General features: G+C 40.7%; 1 protein-coding gene across 5 annotated transcripts in view; it reads left to right on the top strand.

Moving 5' to 3' along the window:
* The window catches only part of COL14A1 (collagen type XIV alpha 1 chain), a 210291-nt gene that overhangs the window by 156436 nt on the left and 27334 nt on the right, over positions 1–26521 (top strand). For all 5 annotated transcript variants that reach the window (XM_027063985.2, XM_027063987.2, XM_015085660.3 and 2 more), the window contains exons 38-42: positions 1458–1553; positions 2723–2776; positions 3177–3230; positions 17227–17280; positions 17746–17817. In XM_027063985.2, coding sequence (XP_026919786.2) covers positions 1458–1553; positions 2723–2776; positions 3177–3230; positions 17227–17280; positions 17746–17817 — 330 coding nt within the window. The remainder of the gene's footprint in view (positions 1–1457; positions 1554–2722; positions 2777–3176; positions 3231–17226; positions 17281–17745; positions 17818–26521) is intronic.

The raw sequence follows: 26521 nt of genomic DNA, 5'->3' as shown, positions 1-26521 counted from the left end.
CATTCAGTTTCTGCATTCTACTTATAAAATAGTTCTTTTTTTTTTTTTTTTTTTGGTGCATAAATGTTCATAGCGCCTTTATTCACAATAGCAAAAAACTGAAAACAATTCAAGTATTCACCTGCAGGTGAATGAACAATTTTCTATATTCATGCAGTGGATACTACTCACAAATCAAAAGGAACAGACTATGGAAACATGCAATGAAATGTATGAACCTCAACAACACTCTGCCACACAAAAGAGGCAAGAATCAATGAACTGTATAGTGTATAATTCCATTTCTGTACAACCAGCATCATACTTAACCTGCAGATGATTTCTGTTCCTATAAGAATTCTGTAAAATTGTCATGAAGGCCACCAATTACCTCCTTGTAATCCAATCCGCAGGCTATGGTTTAATTCCTGTCTTACTTGAGATCTCTACAGCATCTGGCATGGTTGAACACCTCTCTCTTTGAAATGTTCTCCCCCTTTGGCCTTTCCTACACTGCTCTTTCTTCTTCTCCCTCCTACCCACTTTTCATCTCATAACCTCACCCACAAACACACCTTGAACTACTCCAAAATCCAATCCGGCTCAGATCTCTCTTGATCCCCAGACTACTGGACATGTCCCCATGGCTATTCCCATGCACCTAGAACTTAGACTGCACTCGTTATTTATCCCCACTTCTGTATTGCTTGTCTCAAGCGATGGAATCGTCAGTCTCCCATTTAATATGATACCCAGGTGTTGGAAGTCTTAACTTATACTAGTTTTCTCTGGAGTCACAGAACCAGAGAGGGGAAGGAAGAGGTTGAGGTAGTTTTTCTGGATCGGAGATTACAGAGGTGGTATAGCTTTAGCTAAACCACAAGGTCCAAACTACAGAAATAAGAGTTGCTGATGTGAAGGAGTGCCTGATCCCGAGAAGAAAGAAAATCAAGTAATATTGCGCTGAGGACAGGTCATTAAGCAGACAGTCAAGAGGCACAGAGCGGTGGTGGGATCAAGGTGAGGAAGAAAGGGACTGGGTGCAAAGTCTTCAGTAGTGCAGGCGTGCCCCTGAGATGAGTGGCTGACAGCTGTGGAGGTGGAGAGAATGTAGGTCAGCTAGATGGTATGAACCTGCACAGACCAGGAGGGTGGTCTTGAAACACTTTTGTCTTTTGGATTTGTTATGGAGTATGGGGGGTCTAGTTACTCACATAGTTGGCACAGCTTTCTTATTTATGGAAGCAAACAATTAAAGTTGCAGCAACCCCTGTGTGTTTACTCTTTTGGTTTCCTGATGACATCTTACCTGGGAGGTGCACCCTTTGAAGCATGTTGTCTTGCCATCCTATCAGTGTCCTGTGTCTTAGGGAAATTTATTTAAGGAAATAAATCATAAGTGCTCTAAGCAGAAATATCTTTTGAGTACTGAGAATCTAACTTACCTCTGGAATGACTTTTTTTCTCTTGTGTTCCAGGGACCAGAGGGCCCTCGGGGTGAAATAGGCCTTCCGGGACCTCAGGGTCCCCCTGGACCCCAAGGACCAAGTGGTCTGTCCATTCAGGGAATGCCTGTGAGTTGTGTGTAGACATTTGGGTGGACTGTATTGTGATCACTTTTTCATGAGTCACAGATGAACTTTTGTCTTCTATACCCTTTATAATGAGCCTCAGTTCCTTCCTACTCCTAAAAATAAAAATTGAGAAATGGAAGTAGTTACTGAGAGTTCATTCATCAGCCAGTTTTGTTGTTATTGTTGTTAAATGACGAGTGTCTTTTACAAATAGATGCCTCCACTCAGAGTAAGCATATCCATAAGCAATTTGTCTATAGAAGAGAATCAGGGCTGTGACATGTATTGTCCTTTTTCGTGTTGGATCAAGTCCTTAACAGATGTAATAAAATCTAGAAAGTAACAAATGCTACAAAAATTTAGGTTGTTCATTATGTCTTTGTAGTAATCATGGATACAGGTTCATCATTTACTTATGATTTTTATCTCAGTGGGCATCAAAGTACAACGCACTTAGTCGAAGTTTTAGATTATAGACAGTGTACTTTATATAGGCACTTTGTAAAAGCTGTTCATATCACTGAAAGCAAATTTAATGCAACTTACTGGTTTTCATTAATCTTGCTAGGATCTAGGTTTAAAGAATAAAACCAACTTCTATTAATTAAAATTAATATTTGAAGCCAACAAGCCTTTTAAGCACACGTTTCACAATCTTTCTGGGCATACGATTGTATCTCCCTAGCTGAGACGTTTTCTGCTCCAGGGTTATTTTCACATGTTAGAAAGCATTAGCATGCCAGATATGTAATTACTACTACAACTAAGCCTTTGGTAAGGTCTTGCTATGTGCCAGAGTCTATGTTTGTTTCTCCATTTTTATAAATTTCTAGCCAAAACGAAGCCAAAACTCTATAGATACGAACTTTAAAAATCTAAACCATAAATGGTATTGAACTGTCCAATCTCTCCTCCACCTATCTCCAGGATGGGCTTAGCCATAGCAGACTGTATGTTCTGTGTTTGAACTGCTCTGCTGTATAAACGTTCAACTCCATAGGAATGCTTACATACATGGGGTAGTGGATGTGAGAAGTGAAACATGCTGTATTGGATGCTAACATCAAAGCAAGTTAGTGGTAAAAACGTTAGAACAGTCCGTGGAGAAGATGAAGAGACTAAGAACTTACCTTATGTGAACTTAACCCTGTGTAATTTTGGATATTCAGGGAATGCCCGGTGCCAAAGGAGAAAAAGGAGAAACTGGCCTTCCTGGTCCACAGGTATTATTACTGTTATTATTATTATTATTATTATTATTATTATTATTATTATCGTCATCTGCTAAAAAATGCTCTTAGGTCTAGAGCATTGCAAAGGGGCAAAATAAAGGCTGTCGCTTCTGAAGTCAGCTTTGATTTTAGCAATAGGTGGTTTCTATATTAAAGACTGTTAGCCTGCATTCATTTATGTTAGCCCCCACTGAGCATCATACTAATGCTCTTGAGGACAAGCCCGGGGGGGGGGCATTTCTTTCCCATAAATAACTTCAGGGTTCTTCATTTGCCTTTATGCTATTAGGTGTGTTTGGAGGCCTTACTCTATTTCAGGGAAGCTGGGTGGAAAGGCAGTTGATTGCCAATTTCCGTGACTCTGACTTTTTTTGGTCCTTGCTCTACCTAGGGTATTCCAGGAGGCATTGGTTCACCAGGACGTGATGGCTCTCCAGGCCAGAGGGTAAGGACCTGCCCGAGGTTGTTAGCACAGTAGATTCCTTACCAAGGCATTCTTTTCTATGCAACAAAATCAAACAAGGTTGTTTTTTTCCCCCTTATTATCCCTTCTGTCTATCTATATCGTACTATCCTGTGTCTATTTCCCTATCTTCTATGTCCGTTAGTTTCATCAAAACCTGAGAACTTTTATCAAACCTTTCCAAATGAGCAACACCTTTTTCTGAATGTTCCCATAATCTGAATATAATTTGCACTGAATTGTGTGCATTGGCTTAGCAGATTTTCCAGTTCTTTTCAAATTCTCAAGGCATAAACGTAAAGGAAGGATCATATAGGTTGGAATTTAAGTACTATGCTATCTGCAGTATTTTTTATTTATTTAATAGTTGTCACTTATCTCTTCTTTTAACCTGTTCACATGGACAGCAGTGAAAGAAATTATAAGGATGATCAGGAGAGGAATGAGTTAATACCCAGTGTTTGTTTAGCCAGCACATTTTCACTGAGCCAGGTTTAAGGTTCTTATCCTCAAAGAGTTTATAGTTCAGTGGAAGAAAATATCACCAAATAAGAAACTGTAATACATGCAATAATGGAGGTATTTGCAGAGCCTGATGAGAGTATTTACAAAGAATAGATAACTAAGCCAGACTTGGAGGGTTGGGGAAAGCTTCCTGGGGGAGGCACCATCAGGGCTGAGCCTCAAATGAGAGATAGAAATTAACCAGGTGCATGAGGATAGGAAAGCTACTGCAAGCAGAGAACAGCATGCACAAAGGTGTGGTGATGAAGAGAAGGCGGGGCATTTCCAGTATTGCACAGAGCTCAGTGTGGCTGGAGAGTAGAGTACAGTGTGTGTATGTGTGCATGCGTATCATGTACGTACACACTCAGATCTGGGCAGATTGTCAAGAAATGAAGCTGTAGAAGTAAACACAAATCCAAGTAAATATTTTATTTTTAGGCTAAGAATTTTGTGCTTTATCAGGAAGGCAATAGGAAGTCATTAAATTTTCAGGAATGGCTAGTCTTTCTTAAATGGTCTCTGATTTAGGATTTGGGTAGCTCCACAAATTCTGTCAAGACTGAATTATATGGAGTGGCAACTCCATTGGATCTGATCCAATGAAGGACAACACATTTGGCATGCCCTGGTTATTGTTGGTACAACTTACCCACTGGGTTGACAAATGACTGGCTGAAAGACTCACTTCTCTACTCAAACAAGATCCGCCTTTAGCTCAGGATAGTTATACGGCTCAAGAATAAGGAAATTGTTTTTTCTATAGACATGTAGGTGTGGGGCCTTAAATTCCTTCCATGTTCTTTTTTTTTTATTACGTCAAACTTTCATTTGCTTAAAATCTGTTTAGTCTCTGCCCATTAAATGGAACTACTCAGTCTGTAAATCATATCCAAGTAACCGTATCTAAAGAGGCATTCTCTAAAAGTTAGATTTATGTAGGTTTCTTGTGAATGTACAAAGAGTGTCTAGAAGTATTTATATGTTTTGGCAAAGGGCTTAGGCTAAGATCCTGCTCCGTTGCACATCTAGGTTCTTTCGTGATTCCTGAAGCTCTGAAAATGGCAACTCTAAAGATTTGGTGCAGGGAATTTACTTGGTTTATCTATGCAGGGAGACAAGTCTTGGCAAAGAACTCCCAAATCAAACGTATCGTATTGGTGTTTGGATCATTTGGTTTGGGAATACTTTCTTTTAAAAATTCACTTTTTTTTTCTTTTAAAGCTACTTTTTTTTTTTCATACCCACACAGGCTTTTAATAAAAATTTTGCTATTCCTTCAAACATGTTTTCTTTTAGAGAATGAACAGCCTTAGAGCTGTAATAAAGTGATAAAATATCTACATGTGGATTTTATTGTCCTCCCTCCTTCAATCTGGAGGCAAAACTTTCAGAATGCATCCCATTCCTATTTTGAAAAATTCTTGGATAGAAATGGACTTATTTCTAAGTAATCCGCTTTTCGGGAGGTACTCATTCTTATAGGGTCATGTTTTAAAAATATTACACAAATTCTGTGACAATTGTTTTAGAAAAGGACAATGTTATTTCAGCATATAATTTGAGGGGGTGCCGTTCACACAGAATAGAATATGCTGGTGCCTCCTGGAATTGTGTAACATCGTTGCCCTGCTTGCAGGGCTGGGGACACTGCCTATATCTTATTTAATAAGATATTACTTGAGCACACATCTTACATGAGGACATGCTATGTGCCACGTGCTGTGCTCAGCCTAGAGAGGGTTGTTCATTACTGCGACCAAAGGGGAAGGATCCAGAAGAGGTGAGACTTTTAATAGCTAAAGGAGGCAATTCCTAGACCATCCACCTAGAGGTCAGGGAAGGATATGGTGGCGTCAGGGGCATGACACTTACCCTGGGCTGGGAAACCAAATGGGTGTTCCTCAGAGACAGTTGGAGAAGGAAGGACAAGTGGGTGAAAACAGTTACTTAGGTGGCTCTGATGTGTTTAGTCAAATATCTGGGAGCTTAAGGAAAGTGAAACGTCCAAAACGATGAGATAGTTACTTAGCAGCACTGTAAAGGAGGAGGTCCGGAACCAGTGTTCATGGCCATCGTGGCAGATCCGGACACAGAGCACCTTCATGAAGCGCCGAGTCTCTCTGGAGCAGCAGCAGTATCTAGGTCTCTGTGGCTTGGCAGTGAGAAAGGGGTGTTGCTGAGAGTACTAAGGACAAAACTTGAGGATTATTCCTGCTCTGCTGTTGGCCATCTTCAAAGGCAAAGCTGCAATCAGAAAAAAATAAAATAAACAATAACAACAACAACCATGGTGTAGAACAGACTGAAAGCAAACGCCGGATGATGAAACTTCCCATTAAAATGCCTGGAAAGCCACTTGCAGAAAACTGCCCAGTTAGAACTCAGGGAGGCAGAGTTATTTTGTCTTTTCTTCTCACTACCCCCTTAAATCACTTCCTATTACTGTACCTTCATTGCCCCTGATCCTGAGTGAGGAAAGCACACTTGAGACAGAGGAGGAAGCAGCTGGGATAAATCTGTGTGATGGCGTCCAGTTTGTGCTTCTACATCCTTGGAGAGCCTCGGCAGGAAGGGGAGTGAGTGGGATTTGCTCTAAGAGTGGTAGGCTACTCATTACTGCCCATTCGTCTTCCTTTTCAATCTTTGTCTTCTCTTATTGACAGATAAGAACTCCCAGCCCAAAGCTAGCACCAGTACCTTGACTATCGGTTTACAGGACAGTTAGTACCTCTTCCCTGGGGCCAGTGTCAATGTTGCCCCTTAGTTTAGCTGGAAAGAGGGATAGGTGAGCAAAAATAAAAAGGAGAAGATTAAACCTCTCCTCTTTAAGCAAGGAACATGTTTTCTAATGTTTCTAGCTTATTCTGGCTTTTCCCGTGAGGAATCTTTGACTCTTAGAGGCAACTCACATTCAGCTCTGGGCCTGGGGCCATAAGCAAGTCCAGCAAAAGTTGGACTTCCTCACTGAACAAGTCTCAGCCTCCTGCTGGCAAGTGATGGAGCGCAGTGCAGAACCACATTTGATTTGATTTTACTTTTTTATTTTATTATTATTATTTTTAAATACCTGAATTGTTTTTATGAAGTATAATGGATGCATCTGGAATTAGGAGCATACTTAGCTCCTAAAGAATAACAAGAAACAACTTATTTATACAACATGTGGCAAAAATGCAGCTCCATTAGGAATAACACCTTTAAAAACACAGCATAAAGGTGATACATTATTTTAGCATCTAACAGTCACTCTAATTGTGTTTTCCAATTCTATCACTGAGGTTGGAAACATATTTTCATAGAATGTTTCCCATATGTACATTTAATCTTTCCATAAAACACTTAGTTGCATAATAAGAATATAGCTTATTTTTTCTTTATTTTTAATTTACTTTTTTTAAAATTTACATCCAAATTAGCATATAGTGCAACAATGTTTTTAGGAGTAGATTCCTTAGTGCCCCTTACCCATTTAGCCCATCCCCCCTCCCACACCCCCTCCAGTAACCCTCCGTTTGTTCTCCATATTTATGAGTCTCTTCTCTTTTGTCCCCCTCCCTGTTTTTATATTATTTTTGTTTCCCTTCCCTTAAGTTCATATGTTTTGTCTCTTGAAGTCCTCATATGAGTGAAGTCAGATGATATTTGTCTTCTCTGACTAATTTTGCTTAGCAGAATGCCTTCCAGTTCCATCCATGTAGTTGCAAATGGCAAGATTTCATTCTTTTTGCCAAGTAATACTCCATTGTGTATGTATGTGTGTGTGTATGTATATATATATATATATATATATATATATATATATATATATATACACCACATCTTCTTTATCCATTCATCCATCGATGGACATTTGGGCTCTTTCCATACTTTGGCTATCGTTGATAGTGCTGCTATAAACATTGGAGTGCATGTGTCCTTTCAAAACAGCCTACCTGTATCCCTTGGATAAATACCTAGTAGTGCAATTGCTGGGTCGTAGGGTACTTCTATTTTTAGTTTTTTGAGGAACCTCCATACCATTTTCCAGAGTGGCTGCACCAGCTTGCATTCCCACCAGCAGTGCAAAAGAGATCCTCTTTCTCCGCATCCTCACCAACATCGGTTGTTGCCTGAGTTGTTAATGTTAGCCATTCTGACAGGTGCGAGGCAGTATCTCATTGTGGTTTTGATTTGTATTTCCCTGATGATGAGTGAAGTTGAGCATTTTTTCATGTGTCGGTTGGCCATCTGGATGTCTTCTTTGAAGAAGTGTCTATTCATGTCTTTTGCCCATTTCTTCACTGGATTATTTGTTTTTTGGATGTTGAGTTTGATAAGTTCTTTATAGATTTTGGATACTAACCCTTTATCTGATATGTCGTTTGCAAATATCTTCTCCCATTTTATTGGTTGCCTTTTAGTTTTGCTGATTGTTTCCTTCGCTATGCAGAAGCTTTTTATTTTGATGAGGTCCAGGACCACATTTTAAAAGGGAGCTTTGGCTAAGGGAGTAGGTCCCAAATGTTCATACCACAAAAAATAAGTGGTCATTGTGTGATGGGATGGAGGCGGTAGCTGAAGCTATGGAGGCAATCACCGTGCACTATATAAATGCATCAAATCAACAACAAGTTGACACCTTAGACTTACACCATGTTATATGTCAATTATATTTCAGTATGGCTGAGAAAAAATTGTGTCTTCAAAAAATTAGAATTTAAGAAAGTAAAAATCAAAGCAACAGTGCACGTCCACAGTGGAATGCGTTCAGCTTCATTCTGAGCCATTCCCACCAATAGCATTCAGGTTTCATCTTCCTTTCTCACTGTGTATCCTGCCACTTCCCTCTGGCTCCTTCCTCTTCTTTCCTTGGTGTCTGTGACCTGAGGGACTTCCTGTGATCTTTGAGCTCCTCTGATGTAGAGTGGGTCTCTCAGCCCCCACCCTGGGCGTCAGGTGATCCTTAGCGAAACTAGAAAGAACAGGCAAGATGTGGTTGATAAATATAAGAAGTGAGAGAAAGAATTTGAAAAGGGAAGAAAGAAAAGAAAACACAACCTCTTTTCCAGTTCGGGGCTCACTTACTTCCAAGAGCATGATCTTTCTGTCAAACACTCCAAATAGAAATAGTAAAAATTATTTTTATTTTCCAGTTCTTAATATGGTTATATAAAAAGTCGGAGAGACAAGAAACAAAAATGACAAGGAGATAGATACTTTATGGCACCTGGTGGATAGTAATTCCTCCATAGTACGGAGGGTATTCATCTTTAAATTCCAAGTGAACTTCATTTGGAATGCGTCCTTTGCCCCAGGTTACTGGTCCTCCCATATCCATGCCATAACCACAGCTTCCCTTTCTCAGCTGGAAAAGATCGAATAGTAGAAAAAAAATCTTCTACACATGAATTCTGCTGAACTTGCGAGGTTATGAGAAGCAGGGCCAGTGGTGAATATTGTAGATTTGGTCTGTTCGCCAGACCTGAGTTTGAACCCCCGCTGTAATGACATTGGGCCAGTTACTTGCTATCTCCAAGCCTCACTTTACTCATCTGTGAAGTGGAAAAAATATTTGACTCTATAGAGTTACTGTGGGAATTGATTCATATAAAGAATTTCTATATAAAAATTTAATTTTAGCTAAAATTAGTATTAACTATTTTCAATGTAACCTAATAAGTCAGGACAGTATATTTTATAATGCCTGTGCTTGCCATATCAAGATGCCTTGGAGGATTTTAAAGAACTCTAAAAAGGAGTCTAAAGAAAAAGCAAGTGGTTTGTTGCTGTTGTTTAACTTTCTTGGGTTCCACATTGAAAGTACACTGGGAACGTGCTTCCTTTTGATGTGGCTTTGATGTATATAAAGGCCATTTTTGTGATGAATGTTCCATTTCATCGAAGTGAATTGGATTTAAAATATTATTGACAAATGGAACTTGAGTCAATTATCTGGATTTAATTCCTATCATAAATGCTAAGCAGTGATAAGAGATTTATCCAAGGAACATTTTCTTAAATACGAAGATTCATGATACTATCCCCCTTGAGTATTTTCCTCCTTCAGAAGAAGAAATGTAGAAAGCCATCACAAAGCCAGTGCAGAGGATGATTTGGTTTTCTTTTTTGTGGGTCTACATGGGTTTTTATAAAACCCAGGGAAACATTCTCACAGTCAGCCTCAGTGATGATTGTACTTGCCGTTAGGACTTGGCAGCTTATCTGAATAAAAATAACAGGAATCACTATTACTAATTATTGACTAAGTGCAGGTGCTTTACGATGTTAGTTCTATAATCCTCAGAAAGCCCACAAATGCTAAGCACTTTTACCCCCATTTTACAGAGGAAGACTCTGGAGCTTAGAAAATGGAAGTCTTTGAACAATGCCGTACAGCTAGTAAGTGTTGGAACCAGGATTATAATCCATCCCTGTGGCTCCAACACTGAGCTCTTTCTTTCTAAACGTTATGTTTAATAAAGGTCACTATGGGATCATGTTCATGTAGGAAAGTCTTGCGTTAAGGATATTTAATAAACAGGACTGAAGATACCTCGCCTGGAATTTTTGGGCTGTAAGAACCCAGTTTGGGTCACTTTCTTGGTGAAGTAGAAGTTGATAGTTCACACATAGGAATATGTTTCAATTACTTTTCACCTTCATTTGGATAGTGGCACATCTGGGACACATTTGAGAACAGTTAGGGGATTTGTTGTATGTTATTACTGGCTTTACAGATCCTTCTGTTGGAGCACGGGGTGCAGATCATATCTGCCTTGCACTCTGGTTCCAAGGCCATCCGTCGGGGCCAGGCCAGACATTTCATATTCATAAACCAGCAGTTCTACAGCTTAAGGGATCAGGTTGTTGTTTCAAGTTTTGCTTTGTTTTTAAATACACTGATTCCTGGGCTTAGACCTCAAGATTCCAACACACAAGGTCTTGTGTGTGACTTTGGAATCGATAGTTTTAAAAAGCTTAATGATTCTGATAATCAGCTAGGTTTTTAGAAACACTGGATAGTATAGTGGGTTGCTATACTATTACGCCACTGTATGTCTACGTAATTTCTTGCGTAGAATTTTACTGCTGTTTCAATTCACTGAATTTTTAGGTTACTGAAAATATGTTTATATATGTGTATATATATGTTTATATATGTGTGTATATGTATGTGTAAATTTACATACATTTAAATTTATGTAAATGTAGGGGCACCTGGGTGGCTCAGTTAGTTAAGTGTTCAATTCTTGATTTCGGCTCGGGTCATCATCTCACATCTCATGGGATTGAGCCCCACATTGGGCTCTGTGCTGACAACGTGGAGCCTGCTTGGGATACTTTCACTCCCTCTATCTCTGCCCCTCTCCCCTGCTCACTCGCTCTCTCTTTCAAAATAAATAAACATTAAACAATTCTTTAAATTACATATGTAATATATACATATATGACTATAGTAAAAGGTATATTGTGTATATATATGTAAATATATGCACATGTTTATATATACATTTATACACACATAGATTGTGTGTGTGTGTGTGTGTGTGTGTGTGTGTGTGTGTGTCTGAAAATTCCCCAGTGTGACTCAACGTGGTACCAACACTTAATGACTGATCTAACCTGGGCCAGTATTTACAGAGTCTGTGGCTTTTTGGTGCTTGGCCTCTTAATCTGGTGGTTGGTCTTAATCCTTTGCTGCAAGTAGCAACCTTATTTCCCATGGCTGACTGCCACACTGGTACATTGGCTGGTGCTCACAGCAGTCCAGAGCCATGCCACAGGGTTGAAATTGTGCAGCAAGAATGTCTTCAAGTTTTTCTCTAGGCCTCACTAGAGAGTTTTGGTTCCTCTAAACAAACCCATCAGATGCCTGTTGCTTAAAGATCCCCACTGTACCTGAGGGTGTAGTGTAAGAGGACCTTAACAATTGGCATGTTCCAGAATCTTAAGGTTAATATTTGTGACTCACCATTTAAGTCTTCAAAAAAGGCATGGGTGGTGTGTATCAGGATTGAGTCACCAGTTCTGAACACTGATAGCTACCTAAACATAAATATTCTAGCTTCTGACTTTAATTTTAGTTACAACACTCTTTGTGGGCACATTGGTTTCATCATTTAAATTTCATAGACACAGAACTTAGAAACTACAGACTTTTTAAGACTCCGTAGGAAATTCTTGCCACCTCAATGTGTGTATATATGCTCCAGAACATGGAAAAGAAAACAGCAAAATGGAAATGAATGAATGGTTAATTAAATGTCTGTAAAACAGTACACTTTGCCAATTTCAGCCATAAGTAAATTTAGTATTCATTCAAGTATCAGTGATTTTGAAAGCAAATGTTGGGGGAGATTTCCTTTTGCTGACAAATCATAGCCAACCATAACTTAACAGCTTGCTCATAGCCGACTGTTTTCAAAAACAAATTATAAAAATCCTTTCAAGCTTTTATAGCAAAACTTACTTTTAATGTGGGTTGTGGGTGCATATTAATATTTTAAGGTGGGAATCTCAGGAAAAGAAAAATGCCTGGATCTATTCATGTCATAAAACATCCCTGTTTGTGGGTGGCTGATTTCATGCACTTGAAAAAATATATTTGTCAGCTTCAGTGAATGCCTATATTATGCTTATCACCTAATCTTCTATTCCCTACTCTTCATTCTTCATTGCTTAATTAGGGGCTTCTGCTTTTTCTGGGAGTGCTTAATTCACAAACATACGTCTTCTCAGATTGGCTACCTAACATGAAATGGAAAACGTATAGACATAGAAATGTTCTGGGAAATGCAAACACATTTTTAGTTGATAAGGGTTGATGGCCATTCATTCGATGAGCTTTGATATAGATTAAGCTGAATCCCAAGGCTAGGATTTGCCAATTATTTTTCCTTGTAACATGCGGACATTTTACAGAGTTTTTCTCTTCACCAGGTTTATTGCTCTTATATAGAAAAGGTCCTGCCCTTGCTCCTCACCCTGAGGTGAAGGGATGAGAGGCAGGATCTGAGCCCTGGCTGAATGTTGCCTGGTTTGCAAAGATGAGCCGTAATGTGGTGTCATGGCGGCCCACAAGCAGGGAAACTAATGCAGTGACCCGGTCATCCTGGGTCCCTTGATTCAAACGTCTCTCCAGTCAAGCCCTCTCTCCATTCCCTTGCCAGGATACTGTGTTCTTCCTTCATGTTTCCATGGAACTCTTCTCATCCATCATCATAGCACATTGTCATTTTCTTTCAATCATTGACTTTGCTCAAAACTGGAAACTTCTTGGAAAGACTGTGTTGTTCCTCATTAGCTATCCAAATCCTACCAGAAAGCACAGCACAGAGTAGCTCTGCAAATAATTTTCTAATGTGACAAATGTGAGGCTTCCAAGTAAAAAAACATGTTTACTCATGTGATTAAAAAATTAAACTGCAAATCATATTTACATGATGAAAAATGTGAACTTTTTATTTTCTAGGGTTAGGAATAAAATTTGGGGAAAATGGGTTGGATAATGATTCTAAAATGGTATTAATTTTAATATCATCTTAGTTATAACAATATGGAACGAGTGCGTTTTATTTTGGAATCAGAGAAGCCGGTAACCCACGGTAACCTTAAGAATGCTTTTATTCTTGAACTGTCATATCCAAACATGCTCGATTCAGAATTGGCCCTTCGATTCAGATTCATGCCTGGTTCAGAATTGGCCCTTCCACAGAGAATTGCCCTTGCAAATGCCACCTTGGTCCCGGTTAATGACTAACTGATAGGAATGAATGAAACCTTACCATAGGTTATATCTGGGCTATAACTCCCACTCCAGCTCTCCTCATGGGATAAGCTGAGGCCAGACTTCAGCGATAGCCAATTCTCATGCCTCTTCCCAGGCCCTCTCCTGCCTCCTTTCCTCCCTAGCAGGTGCCTCCCAAGTACAGTCCCTCTAGATATCAAAGGCATAATATCCAGGTCTGCTTCTAGAAAATTACCCCTAAGATATTCACTGAAATGAAATTTCAGCTTCTGAAGGTCCCTGATGCCTTTCTCCTGCGTTGTAGACAGCTCAGCAGCAAGGGCGATGACATTGGCATTTCCCCCCTGCCCTACACACATTTCCAGACTAATTATGCTTGAGATTAATACTTATTTAGTCAACCCGGTAATCAGAATACTTCTTCCAGCATCCTCAATTTTATTCGAATTCTAACTAACATTTTGTTAGTGCCTAGTTTTGTGCCAGCAATGTGCTAGGAAAATATTAGGAATGGAACAATGAGTAAAACTTAATGTCTGCCCTCTCAGCTTCTGGCAGGTAGAATGACACAGAGTAAGCAAACATCTTGTCTAGCATCCTTTTTTTTTTAATATGAAATGTATTGTCAAATTAGTTCCTATACAACACCTAGTGCTCATCCCGACAGGTGCCCTCCTCAGTACCCCTCACCCACCCTCCCCTCCCTCCCACCCCCCATCAACCCTCAGTTTGTTCTCAGTTTTTAGGAGTCTCTTATGTTTTGGCTCTCTCTAGCATCCTCTTTTGATCACACTCAACCATGAGCCCCTCCGCCAAATTTAGCTCCTATGATGTAGGAACATTGCTCTGTCTTCCCTTCCAGATGAGTCACATGTGGGGTCCAGAAATCAGGAGAATTCAGAACTGTTCACAAGAACATCCTTCAGTGCCGCTGTGGAGGACAGAACTGATGTGTCTCTTTTTCAGCTCCTTCCTCTTGATTGGGAGGGGGGCGTAAATGTGTTATTTCCTGCAGATCTTCCTTGGAATCATGCAGTTTTCTTATTTTTTTTTTTTTAGGGTTTATTTATTTTTGAGAGAGAGAGACAGAGTGTGAGCAGGGGAGGGGCAGGAGAGGGAGTTACAGAATCCAAAGCAGGCTCCAGGCTCTGAGCTGTCAGCACAGAGCCCAACACGGGGCTCGAACTCACCAGCTGTGAGATGATGAGCCAAGGTCGGAGGCTTAACCAACTGATCCACCCAGGTGCCCCTGATGCACTTTTCTTTTAAGAAAATATGCCATGGCTTGCCTCCCTCTGTGAATAAACTTGCCCCTGCTTGTTTTGGGGAAGGCCTCCTGCAGCAACGCTACGGTGTTGATTGCTGGGCGTTGTGTTGACGGTGTGTCATGTGTGGGTTACACACGGGTCCGTGTTTGCTTCCCGTCCACTGCTGGAAGAATTTTAAGGCAGGAAGCAAAAAATTTTCTTTTTAAAATGTCTTCTTAAATTATCGAATATGTGCCCAGAGTCCATTTTTTTCTTATGTGAACTTCATTGAGAAAATAATACATTTTTTAAAATTCCTTTTTATTTTTAATTATAAGGTCTCCTAACTTCTCTTGGTCCCACGTTTTCTCACTTACACCATGAGAGGATTGAACTGAAGGAGCTCTTAGGTCCTGTTCATCTCTCACATATTCTGATCTTTTATGCTATATTTAAACAACATGCAAAATAATTTCTTTCAGACTATGTCAGCATTAATTTTTGCTATTTAGTTAACAAATCCCCAAAAGGGTGTGTGCGTGTGTGTGTGTGTGTGTGTGTGTGTGTGTAACTTAATCTGTATCGGGGTCTATTACTGCAGCTTTTTGAATTAATTTTTTTTAAGTAAGTTCTAAACCCAACATGGGGCTTGAACTCATGACCCTGAGATCAAGAGCCATGCTGTAGTGACTGAGCCAGCCAGGTGCCCCCTGACTTAATATTTTTGACTGAATGTCTTAACTGAAAAAACAGAAATAGTAGTAAAAAAAACCCACAACTAGCGGCAGGTATATTAGTGTAGGATAACTGATATCACAAACAACCCTAAAATCTCAGTGGTTTAATGCAATAAAATAAAATAAAATAAAATAAAATAAAATAAAATAAAGTCTATTGTTGGCTCACAACCCAATGCTATCAACAAGATAGACAGAGGAGTGGAGAGGTCTAGTCTCTGCTCCATATGGTCATTTAGAAACTCGGGGTCTTTCCATCCTGGGACACTTTAATCTTTAACATGTGGGCTCTGAAGTTGCTACAAAAGGGGAAAAGAGAGTGGAGGATTACCCACAGGAAATTTTCATAAGCCAGAACTGGAACTGGCCCCTTTCCATTGGCCAGAATTCAGCGCTGTGGCTCCAACATGATTCCTGGAACTGGAGCCTGGGAATTTAGCCTCACAATGTGCCTGGGCAGAAAAGGAAAATCACAAATATCGGTGAGCTCTAGAATCATCAACCTTATCTAGTTTTCAGAGTTGCCAGTATTTGAGCTTGAGAGCATGAGAGGGCCTTGCTGGCCCTCCAGTGCTGTTCCTACATACTTATCCCACCCCCTCATCATGCCCCCTTTGGTTCCTTTCTTCCCAGTCACACCCCGTATCCTTTTGTCCAGTCTCATCTTTACTCTTCTATTTGATACCTTGAAGTAGGGAGAGAGAATGGGAATGTGGACAGGAACCCCTAAGAAGATGATTTTCATGGACAAGACAAAGTGGGAAAAAACAGCTCACTGGAAAAGTGGCACAGATTTCAAAAAAGGAATTGGGAGAGGCAACAAGTGAGCCAAGAGAGGTTGATTTGACTTGGGTTGAGTTGGTTTGAGATGGAAATGGATTTTATTCCGAAGAGAGACAAATCTCAAGACAAAAAGTTCACTTCTCCATGTAGAAGAACACGATGTTTTGATTAATATTTTATTAACCTGTTCTAAAATTCAGACTGAAGATCCTTTTTCCTGTCTTTAACTGGATTGGAAGGACCGGCATCCACAGTTTAGAACCATAACCATTCAAGAATCACTCATGCCGACGGTTATATTTTTCACATAAAACCAACACACGCTTACCCACATTAAATCATTTAGGAAGATACTTTCAGAAAGAATATCATTTGCCTTCTGCCTTAAGCCCTTCCAACATGGAATGGGAAGCCAGCATGCACTCACTTGTAAGCTCGTGATGACACATTGAACAAGTTGGCCCAGCAGTCAAAACCATATCATTGCAACAGGAAACCTACCCCACTGTTCTCCAGGCTGCTCCTGAAGAGTTGCAGTTTCAGATATTATAGTAATTTTGTAATGTCGATTTCTTTGATAGTCCTTGCCCCAAATGCTCTCTGACTTCAGATCATGAAGGATACTGACTCGTCTTTTTGTCTTTTTGTCTGATTGATTACCAAAACTTCATCTCCCTTTTCATTTGTTATGCTTGGTTTAAGAAAAACACTTTCTGGAAACAAGTTCCTGTTTAAGTTTGTAAGTGGCATGTCTTACTTAGACCTAAAATTCTTGTGCTAGACAATTTCACAGAGCCAACAGACACAAAAGTCTTGCCAAGAGCAATTCTTATGAAGGGTTTAGAAGCGGTGAATCCTTAGAAGTCCAGAGTAAGCAACAGCACTTGCCCCCTCCAAATATTAAATGGGATTAAGTACATCTATCTGAAAACCATATAAAGCAATTGCATAGTTAACACACTGTTTCTTTTCCCTAGGGCTTTCCTGGAAAAGATGGGTCCTCTGGCCCTCCAGGACCACCTGGGCCAATTGTAAGTATTTCCGGAAACTACTAGGCTATGTTCTGCTTTAGAGCATTTCACTTCTTTTGAGAAATTTTCTTTTGCTCAACCTTCACCTTGGCAGCCATCTTTGCTCTGGGTTAACAACTCACTCCTTGGTACAGAGCTCTACCTAATATATCCATGTTGCTTGATAATTCTATCAGAGCCCCTTTGCCTATACAATCCCCTGCATTGATTTAGTTTTCCTTAAACATAGCTAAGGCTCAAATTTGAACAAACTACGCCTAATAGTGTGGCTTCTGAAAAATATCTCCCCTACTTTTATGGTAGTTGGGAACAGGAATGAGCAATGGATATTGCTCCAAGTCTTGGTGTTGAGGGAGAAGGAAGCTATCGCTGTGTGTGTTTGTTACTCCTTCTTGAGAACTGGCTGTCTTCGATGAGAATGTATGAGTACTCACCTTTGTTCCATTCTCCTCTCTCTCTATTCAGGGCATTCCCGGCGCCCCTGGAGTCCCAGGGATCACAGGAAGCATGGGGCCTCAAGGTGCCCTGGGGCCACCTGTGAGTATGCAGCAGTAGCAGTTGCTCAGTCATCCCTTGGTTTATGTATGTGTTTAAATTTACCAGCATCTGTGTTGGCCAAAAATGTTTCTTCAGTATTGGACTCTGTGGGAATGTATGAAGGAAACCAGAGAAGCTTCTGGGGGAAAGAGTAAGATCAGACTGTGCATATATCATGGCTAGAGACAGATGGTCCCCATAGGGAATAATCAGCTATGCTTCTGCTTATGTATATTTCCATTGTTTGCAATTCTCTGTTTGTCTAGGTGAGTTCAGTGTCATCTTTACAGGGATTGGGTGTAATAGCTATGTGTTAATTAGGCCTGTCTCCTGGGGAAAAAATACGAAGTTGAGAGATTCAAGCATTAATAAGAATGGGAATAGATTTTTCTTTCGAAATCCTGCAAGAAAGACAAGATTTCTCGTCGAAACACACACTCACACGTAAGCAAATAAGTGAAAGCCAGTAAGTGGAACTAATTACCTCCCATTTTTGTGCTTCTAGTTTCTGAGGGTTTTTAAGTGTGATCAACGGGAGGGATAGAGATAGACTCAAGGAGAGAGAGAGATAGGAGAGAAAGAAATGAGCACATCCGGGTCGGTTTCCTCATCTGTAGGCTGAGGTGGTTGCATTTAATGGCCTCCAAAACCACATATGGCATCTTCTGTGACTTTCAAGTTGTTCCTTCTACGTGTCAGTATTAGTCAGCATTCTGACATTATCTGTGACACACTAAATCTGTATCCGTAAACTGATTGGAGATGTGTAAATGTATGCAGTACCGCAAACAGGTGAAGAAGTTGTGGAAGGGTGAAATCTGAAGGGTGAGGGCGGAGATGTTAATGAGCTAAGATTCTATGGCTGCCATAACAGATTACTGCAATCTTGGTGCCTTAAAACTACACAAATTTATTAATTTATAGTTCTTTAGGTCAGAAGTCTGACATGGTCTCATTGGGTTAAAATCAAGGTGTTGGCATTTCCTTTCTGGAGCTTCTAGGGGAGAATCTATTTCTTTGTCTTTTCTAGTGTCCAAAGACCCCCACATTCCTTGGCTTATGGCCTACTTCCATCTCCAAAGTCGGCAGTGTTTCAGCTCTCTGGCCATTCCTCCCTAATCACATCTCCCTCTGAGCACAGTCTAGAAAGGTTTTTTGCCTTGAGGACCTACATGATTATATCTGGGCCACCGGATAATCCTAGAGAGTGTCCATAGATAACCTCAAAATGCTTGACTAAGTCACATTTGCAGAGTCTCTCTTGCCACATAAGGTAATATATTTACAGGTCTGGGGATTAGGACATGGACACTCTGGGGGATGATTTTTCTGCCTACCACAGTCAACAAAACATTAGAGAAACACTGGTTCTCATTTGGAAAGACACCACTCTCCCTCTGGCTACCCAGACTGCCATGCTACTTTTTGTTCTCTAAACTCATTTCAGTATAATTATGTCATCCTCAGAGTTCTTTCCCAAGCTAAGATTTACATGACACATATGCAGGTGTACACACACACACACACACACACACACACACACAAGATATGAACATAAAAAATGCCTCCAGATTTTAGCAAGCACATCCTCATTTGCACACCCAAATGAATGCTCTTCTCAGCAGTTACTTTACAAAGCCATATGCTCATTCCAAATACAATGTCATTGTTCAAACACTTTTATATCTCCTCTTTTCAAATCCAGCTGTAATGGGTCACAGAAGAAAATTTGATTGCTTTCTCTTCACACATATAGTTTTAATCCAAAATGGTATTACTAATTATGGTCATGCATGTGGAAACATACTCTAACACTCATCTTCATGGTCATGCAGAAGCACACATGCAGGCACATGTGCATAGACACACACACACACACACACACACTCCTGTCTCTACCATCCTTTCACTGTAAACTTTTCCGTTCATTTGGTCCTAGTCTATTCCTCACCAGAAAAGAGATTTGAAAACATTATCTCTCCTACCAGGCTTTAGTCTGCTTCCCAAACTGTTCTTAGGAACAAGAGTTCTGGAATATGTCAGTGGGGCTCGGAGAGTAAGGGGTGCTGGTTAAAGCAGTGTCAGAGACTGTGCATAGTAAATCTGTTTCTCAGAAAGTCATGAGGGATTTCAGGACATCAAAGACTTTGAGGCATCCTGAAATGAAATGAGAAAAAGCAAGAGCCGGTTAATTTGGTTAATAAAATCACGTGTGCACGAGCTGATCTTTTTGTTCCTTGAACTTTTGCTGACACCTCCTAGAACTAGTTTCCCTTAACCTGAGCTGGGTTCATATGATCTATGAGAGATGGGATAGGAGAGAAGAACCAGCTCCAGGATCCTACGGAGAAGAAGAGAAGAAAATGGGGTGTACGAAGGGTGGAGAATGTGTTAGGTAAGCAGAACCCCACTCTGCTTATCCACCTGGCCAGTTGTAGCTCTTGAATATGGCCATACAGAAATGCCAACAAACTATTTCCCGGAAAGAAAGCACTCATTAATAATATTGTCTTCGATCATTGTAAATCAACAGAAAAGGGCCCCCGTGGCCCTGGAATTTTTATCGAAGACAGAAACCATTTAGTGTATAGGCACTGGGCGGGGATGCCACAGTGGTAGGCTGTGGGCATTCTGTCAAAAGCCAGTTGTTCTCTGAACTGTCCCGCCCAGACTTTTCCTCGTGCTCCGTGCTCCGGGAGGTGAGCAGCCAGATGCCTGCTGGCTGCCAGACTGGCGTGACTAGTAAAGCAGGCTCGGTGTCGTGGTGTTCAGGCCTTGATTGATTTCCCATGGATGTCTGTCTAGGAAGGCAGGAGGGAAAGAGACCAAGAAAGACAGACTGCCCTACTGAAAATAGCAACGTGTTTCCGAGGCCGGTGCCAGGAACGTGTGCTTTCATGCACTCTGCCTGCAGCCACCGACTTCCCCGGGTGGACCATGCTTTGCTGTGGCTGCCGGCGTAGCTCCTACCTGAGGTTTAAGACTCGGCTAAAATACAGTGCCTCCCCTGCAGGGGAGCACACAGAGATGAAGCTCATGTCAGAAGGGGCCATGAGTTTAGCTTGAGATCAATATAGGGAGACAGGTCCACTACATCATTTAAAGAGCACTGCATTAGAAGTCAGGATTCCTGGGTTCTAGATGTGGCCCTGACATGACCTTAACTAGCTGTGTGAGCCACATCACTGAAACCATTTATCTAGACTCTCAGGACGTCAGTTTCCTAAGTCATTCATGTAAAAATATTTGCTGGGTAGTCACAATATATGCAAGAGACATGGGGAAGAGGGGTTCCGAGGGGTACAAAAGATGACCAAGGAATTTTCCCACATTCATGGAAAATCTAGAGAGTGGTTTTGTTTTAAGATTTTTTTTAAGGGACACCTGGGTGGCTCTGTCAGTTAAGTGTCTGACTTCAGCTCAGGTCATGATCTCCCAGTCCGTGAGTTCAAGCCCCGCGTTGGCCCCTGTGCTGACAGCTCAGAGCCTGGAGCCTGCTTCAGATTCTGTGTCTCCCTCTCTCTCTGCCCCTTCACTGCTTGTGCTCTGTACTCTCTCTCTCTCTCTCTCTCTCTCTCAAAAATAAATAAACATTAAAATAAATTTTAAAAAATACGTAAATAAATGATTTTTTAAAGTGTATTTATTTATTCTAAGAGGGAGAGAAATCACGAGTGGGGGGAGGGGCAGAAAGAGAAAGAGGGAGACAGAGGATCCCAAGCAGGCTCCACACTGTGCGCACAGAGCCCAACTCGAGGCTCGAACTCACAAAACTGTACGATCATGACCTGAGCCCAAACCAAGAGTTGGATGCTTAACCGACTAAGCCACCGAGATACCCCAAGAGTGATTTTTTTTAAATGTAAGTAGGTATAATAAAAGGCAAAAAGTGAGAAATGGTTTAAGGGAAAGACAACAAAATTGCTATGAAAGTCCCATTGAGAGACAGAGAGACCTACAGAAAGACAGAGAGGAAGAGGCAGAGAGGGAGCTATCCCCTGAACTGATGCGATGGGGAGAATAGCTCCTGAAGGAGGCAGCATTTCCTTTGGATCTTGAAAGGAGGGTGTGCTTTGCTTCCACAAAGGCAGGGAGTTGGCATTGTTTCAATGGGGATTGCGGTAAAACATAAAGCCAACACAAAGCACTGCATCTTTTGTACCTTTTATCTTTTTCGACTCTTTCTCCTGCTTCGTGGCACCTGCCACAATTATATTTTGCACCCTTGTTGTTTCTCACCGAGTTTATCACAGGAAGCTCTAACCCGCTCCCTGGCCTCTGCTCTAGCCCTGGTCTCATCCATTCCCCAGTTGCTGGACGATCCTTCTAGTATATCTTTGATGTGTCATTCCCTGGCTTGAATCTCCTCACCAGATCCTGTTACCAGAGGATGGGTCCCACATATTCAGCCAGGTATATGTGGCCCTTCATGATGAGCCCTTCCTTTCCCTTCCAACTGACCTCCCACTATCCCTTCATCTGCAGTTGAGTCATTCCAAGTTATGTAAAGCTCTCCCAATCAGTCTTAATCAGTCTTTGTTAAAAGGAAGAAAGAATAAGGATCAGTGTTTATTCTAGTTAGGCTGATGTGCAGGGGAGTCTAGGAGATTATTCTTAGACATGGAGGGTCAGACCATGGAAGACTTTTAGAGCTGAGCGAGGATGTTTTGATTCGTGTTAACAGACATCTTTAATGTGTGGGACTTGGACCATGATGAGATCATTCCTCTTCCCTCAGCACTAAACTTCTGTGAACCTATGAATGTAACTACTGTAGTTACTTTTCTTTACATTTCAGCGATTCCTAAAATTATAGGAAAATGTGCCACTTTTTCTTGCCTACGTTTACAGGGAATATGTGTTTTCCCTCAAAGCATACTTTGGTGGAGTTATGGACCTTCCCTTGCTCAGGAATTTTTATTTTGTTTTTGTTTTACTTTGCAAAAATCAAAGGAAAAGATGTCAGAGATGTTGGAATAACAAATAACTTCTTGCCATACAGATATTCTACTAAATGGATCTTTCACTGAAATTGCCTAGCTGTGCCCTGTAGCTACTTAATAACCTGCATCGTGAGGCTGAGTTTGAGGGATTTCAGGCCGGATTAAACATATCCATCCCTATGTACCAGAAGGGGCTGACCTGTCAGGTTTTGTTATCAGTCAGGTTGGCCCTCTAATTCCTAAGTTTTAAACATTTGGAGGAAGCCAATTTAATAAACAATAGCTAGCAATGGTGATGTCAAATAGTGTATTGGTTCAAAAATAAATATATTCTAGATCAACTGGTTTTTAAGAAATGACTCAAGTTAGGGGTGCCTGGGTAGCTCAGCCAGTTAAGTGTCCAACTTCAGCTCTGGTCATGATCTCACAGCTTGTGGGTTTGAGCCCCACATTGGGCTCTGTGCTGACAGCTCAGAGCCTGGAGCCTGCTTCGGATTCTGTGTCTCCCTCTCTCTCTGCCCCTTCACTGCTTGTGCTCTGTACTCTCTCTCTCTCTCTCTCAAAAATAAATAAACATTAAAATAAATTTTTTAAAAAAAGAAAGAAATGACCCAAGTTAACACTGAATTCTGAATTGTGAGGGTTAAGTTGGAGGGATGCATGATTGCTTTTTTATTATTGTGTAATTAGGAAATGGAATGGAAGACACTGGCTGGCAAATTGTCGAATAGTGTTCTCATTCACTTTGCTGAAAGCACACTTTGCTGGGGAGGCAACAGACTCCGGAGACTGGCTGATGGGGTTCTGGTCCCAGCTTTTCCATTTTCTCACTGTGTGACCATGGGCGAGTTGAGTTGTTCAACCTCTTCCTGCATTACTTTTCTTATATGCAAAATGGAAATAATCTCTCCTAGGGCTGCGACAGAATAAATTAGTCTACTTTCTAGGAGTCTTACAAGGATTAAATAAATGAGTTAATCTTACAAGCCTGTTATAGGGTTAAATAGGTTAACACGCCGAGAACAATCTGGTATTTGCAGATGGTGTCTGAATATATTTAAAAAGTGGAATATTTACTTTTTTTTTGCTAATTTTTGGCTTTTGTTGTACATTTAATGCTTGAAAAGCTGGTTCCATTGAAGATTTATTTCATGGTAACATAAGTAGCTCTTTTCTCCAGTTAGACCTATAAGGGGACATTGCTGCATCTTTGGGGACTTGGCCATTTGTGGAGTCTAAGAAATGAAGAGGACAACACCAGTACATCTATAAGAATCTGAAAAGAATTGTGAGGGAAGGATGCCTTGTCAATCTTTCTTAAGCCAAAAAAAAAAGTTTTATAAAGGAAATTGGATACTTCTAACAGAATCAACTCTTTTTCTAATGGTCTAGGAGCTCAATGCCTGAGAATGTCTTAAGTATCTTTTTTTTTTTTTCAATCAAGGAAGTTAAAATGAAGCTGCCATCCAGATTTGAAGTAAAATTCGGCCATTCGTTCATTCAGTTAACATATTTTTGAGTACCTGCTATGTCCCAAGCATAGTCCCAAGAAACGGGGAGACAGGAGTTTGGGAACTAGACACAGACTGAGTATGGAACCTACATGTGGAGAGAGGTTATAGTGAGGATATGCTTTCTTTGTAGAGTCTGAGATTCTGCCCTGGCAAGCCCAGCTTGTATTTTTCATAAATCCTGTTCCTTGAGCTACCTCATTCCAAATAATGACGACATTGTGAGATGCTAGCACGTTAGCCTTGTAAGGAACCCCAGAGACCATTTAATTTACTGGCCTGATACTACAAAGAAAGAAGCTCAAGAGAGTTTAAGTGGCTTACAGATCCCATGTCTCATCTATTTTTTTCCAAAAATACTAGTATGAAAAATTTCAAACAATCACAAAGTGGTAAGAATTTAGAGTGAGCACCCATGTACCCAGAACTAATGTTCATTATGTGTATGAGTGTGGGTATGTTTTTAAATAAAGTTCTCTTGGGCTTTGTTTTTTTTTTAATATTTTTTAAATGTTTATTTTTGAGAGAGAGAGAGAGACAGACAGAATGTGAGCAGGGGAGGGACAGAGAGGGAGGCACAGAATCCAAAGCAGGCTTCAGGCTCTGAGCTGTCACACAGAACTCAACGCGGGGCTCAAACTCAAGCTATGAGATGATGACCTCAACCGAAGTCGGCTGCTCAACCGACAGAGCCACCCGGGTGCCCCATCTTGGGCTTTGTTGATTGTAATCTTGAAAAATTATCATATGGTACACTAAAGGGTAGGTTTATTTTTATGGTTGAAGTCACTTAATATTTTTCTTCTCACTTTATTAACATAACAAAAGGAAACACAAGGTCAGAGGAAGCAGACAAAAGTCCTAGATTTATAAAAATGTTTCAGTTTAATATTGGACTTGGTTGAATGTTTGAGCAGCTCTTTTATGCAGGAAACAGGCTAGGTGGTTTTAGAAATATAAATAGGGGCACCTGGGTGGGTCAATCGGTTGAGCATCTGACTCTTGATTTCAGCTCAGGTCATGGTCTCGCGGTTTGTGGGATCAAACCCGCTGTCGGGCTCCACACTGATGGTGCACAGAGCCTGCTTCTGATTCTCTCTTTTCCTTCTGTCTGCTCCTCCCCAGCTCATGCTCTCTCTCTCAAAATAAAAACTTTAAAAAAAGAAATATAAAGTAATGTAAGTTATGGTTTCCAGTTTGGGAGATCCTACCATCTACAGAGAGACAAGAAATCCATAAGCTGATTTACAGTTAAGTAAATAGGACAAGAAAACATGCAGTGTCAAATAACTGATATTAGAATATTCCTACCGTTGATACTTCACCCATAAGATTTATGTTTCTAAATACTTTAATATTTTTCTTACATTTCAAATGTTTTCATGCACTGGGTAGGTCAGGTCTGTGAGAATGAAAAGTGTAATTTTGAGGAGTAGCAGATAGGGAGGCTGGAGGTAGATAACAAAAGACTGAACTGAAGAACCAACTTTGTCTCATGGGTGTCTAAGAACCAATGAGTGATTCTGAATAGAGGAGGAGCTGCCATCATTCAGTGGTCTCTGAGCTTTGTGAGTTGTATGCTGGTGGTATCTGAGGAAGGACTAGTGGTTATGTGGGGGAGGGTTTGGAAGGGGGGTCTTTAGTTAGGGAAGTCAGTTAGAAGGAAGTTGCAAATGGCCTGGTGTGAGATTGTGACATGGTAAGGGTAGCACTTGGGTCATGGAATAGAAGGAATGGCTATGAGAAATTGCAATGCAAAAGTGTGTGTGTGTGTGTGTGTGTGTGTGTGTGTGTGTGTGTGTGTGTGTGTATTGAATAGACATGTGAGATGCAAGGGGAGAGAGGAGAAAAGACAACCAGTGGTGGGCTCCAACTGCTTGCAGCTGCTCAGGAGAGTAGTTACGTGCTTCTCTTCCCATCTCATTTCCGTCTTGAGTGACAGCACATTTGTAGCTTGAAATCAACCACAGTAGATGGATTTACACCTCCAAAAACAGCTAACACTACAATTCAGGGCATCTTATTTTTCCAGAAAGTCAATATCCCTGCACACCATGGGGTGAACCACAGTTTTGAAGGTGACTGTTGATCCAGTAGAGATTCTGGAGAAGATACTTGGGTAGGACCTGTTGAGATTATTGTAACAACTCCAACAGTCTGACCATGTGGGTACATTCCATCTGTAAATGCCATTTACTATCCTTTTGGTAGAGACTATAAAAATGTTGTTCAGTGAATTCTACTACGTTG

This window comes from Acinonyx jubatus, chromosome F2 (genome assembly GCF_027475565.1).
Source record: "Acinonyx jubatus isolate Ajub_Pintada_27869175 chromosome F2, VMU_Ajub_asm_v1.0, whole genome shotgun sequence".
Classification (NCBI taxonomy): domain Eukaryota; kingdom Metazoa; phylum Chordata; class Mammalia; order Carnivora; family Felidae; genus Acinonyx; species Acinonyx jubatus.
The sequence above is the reverse complement of the archived record's forward strand: the minus strand, read 5'-3'. Positions and strand labels throughout refer to the sequence as shown.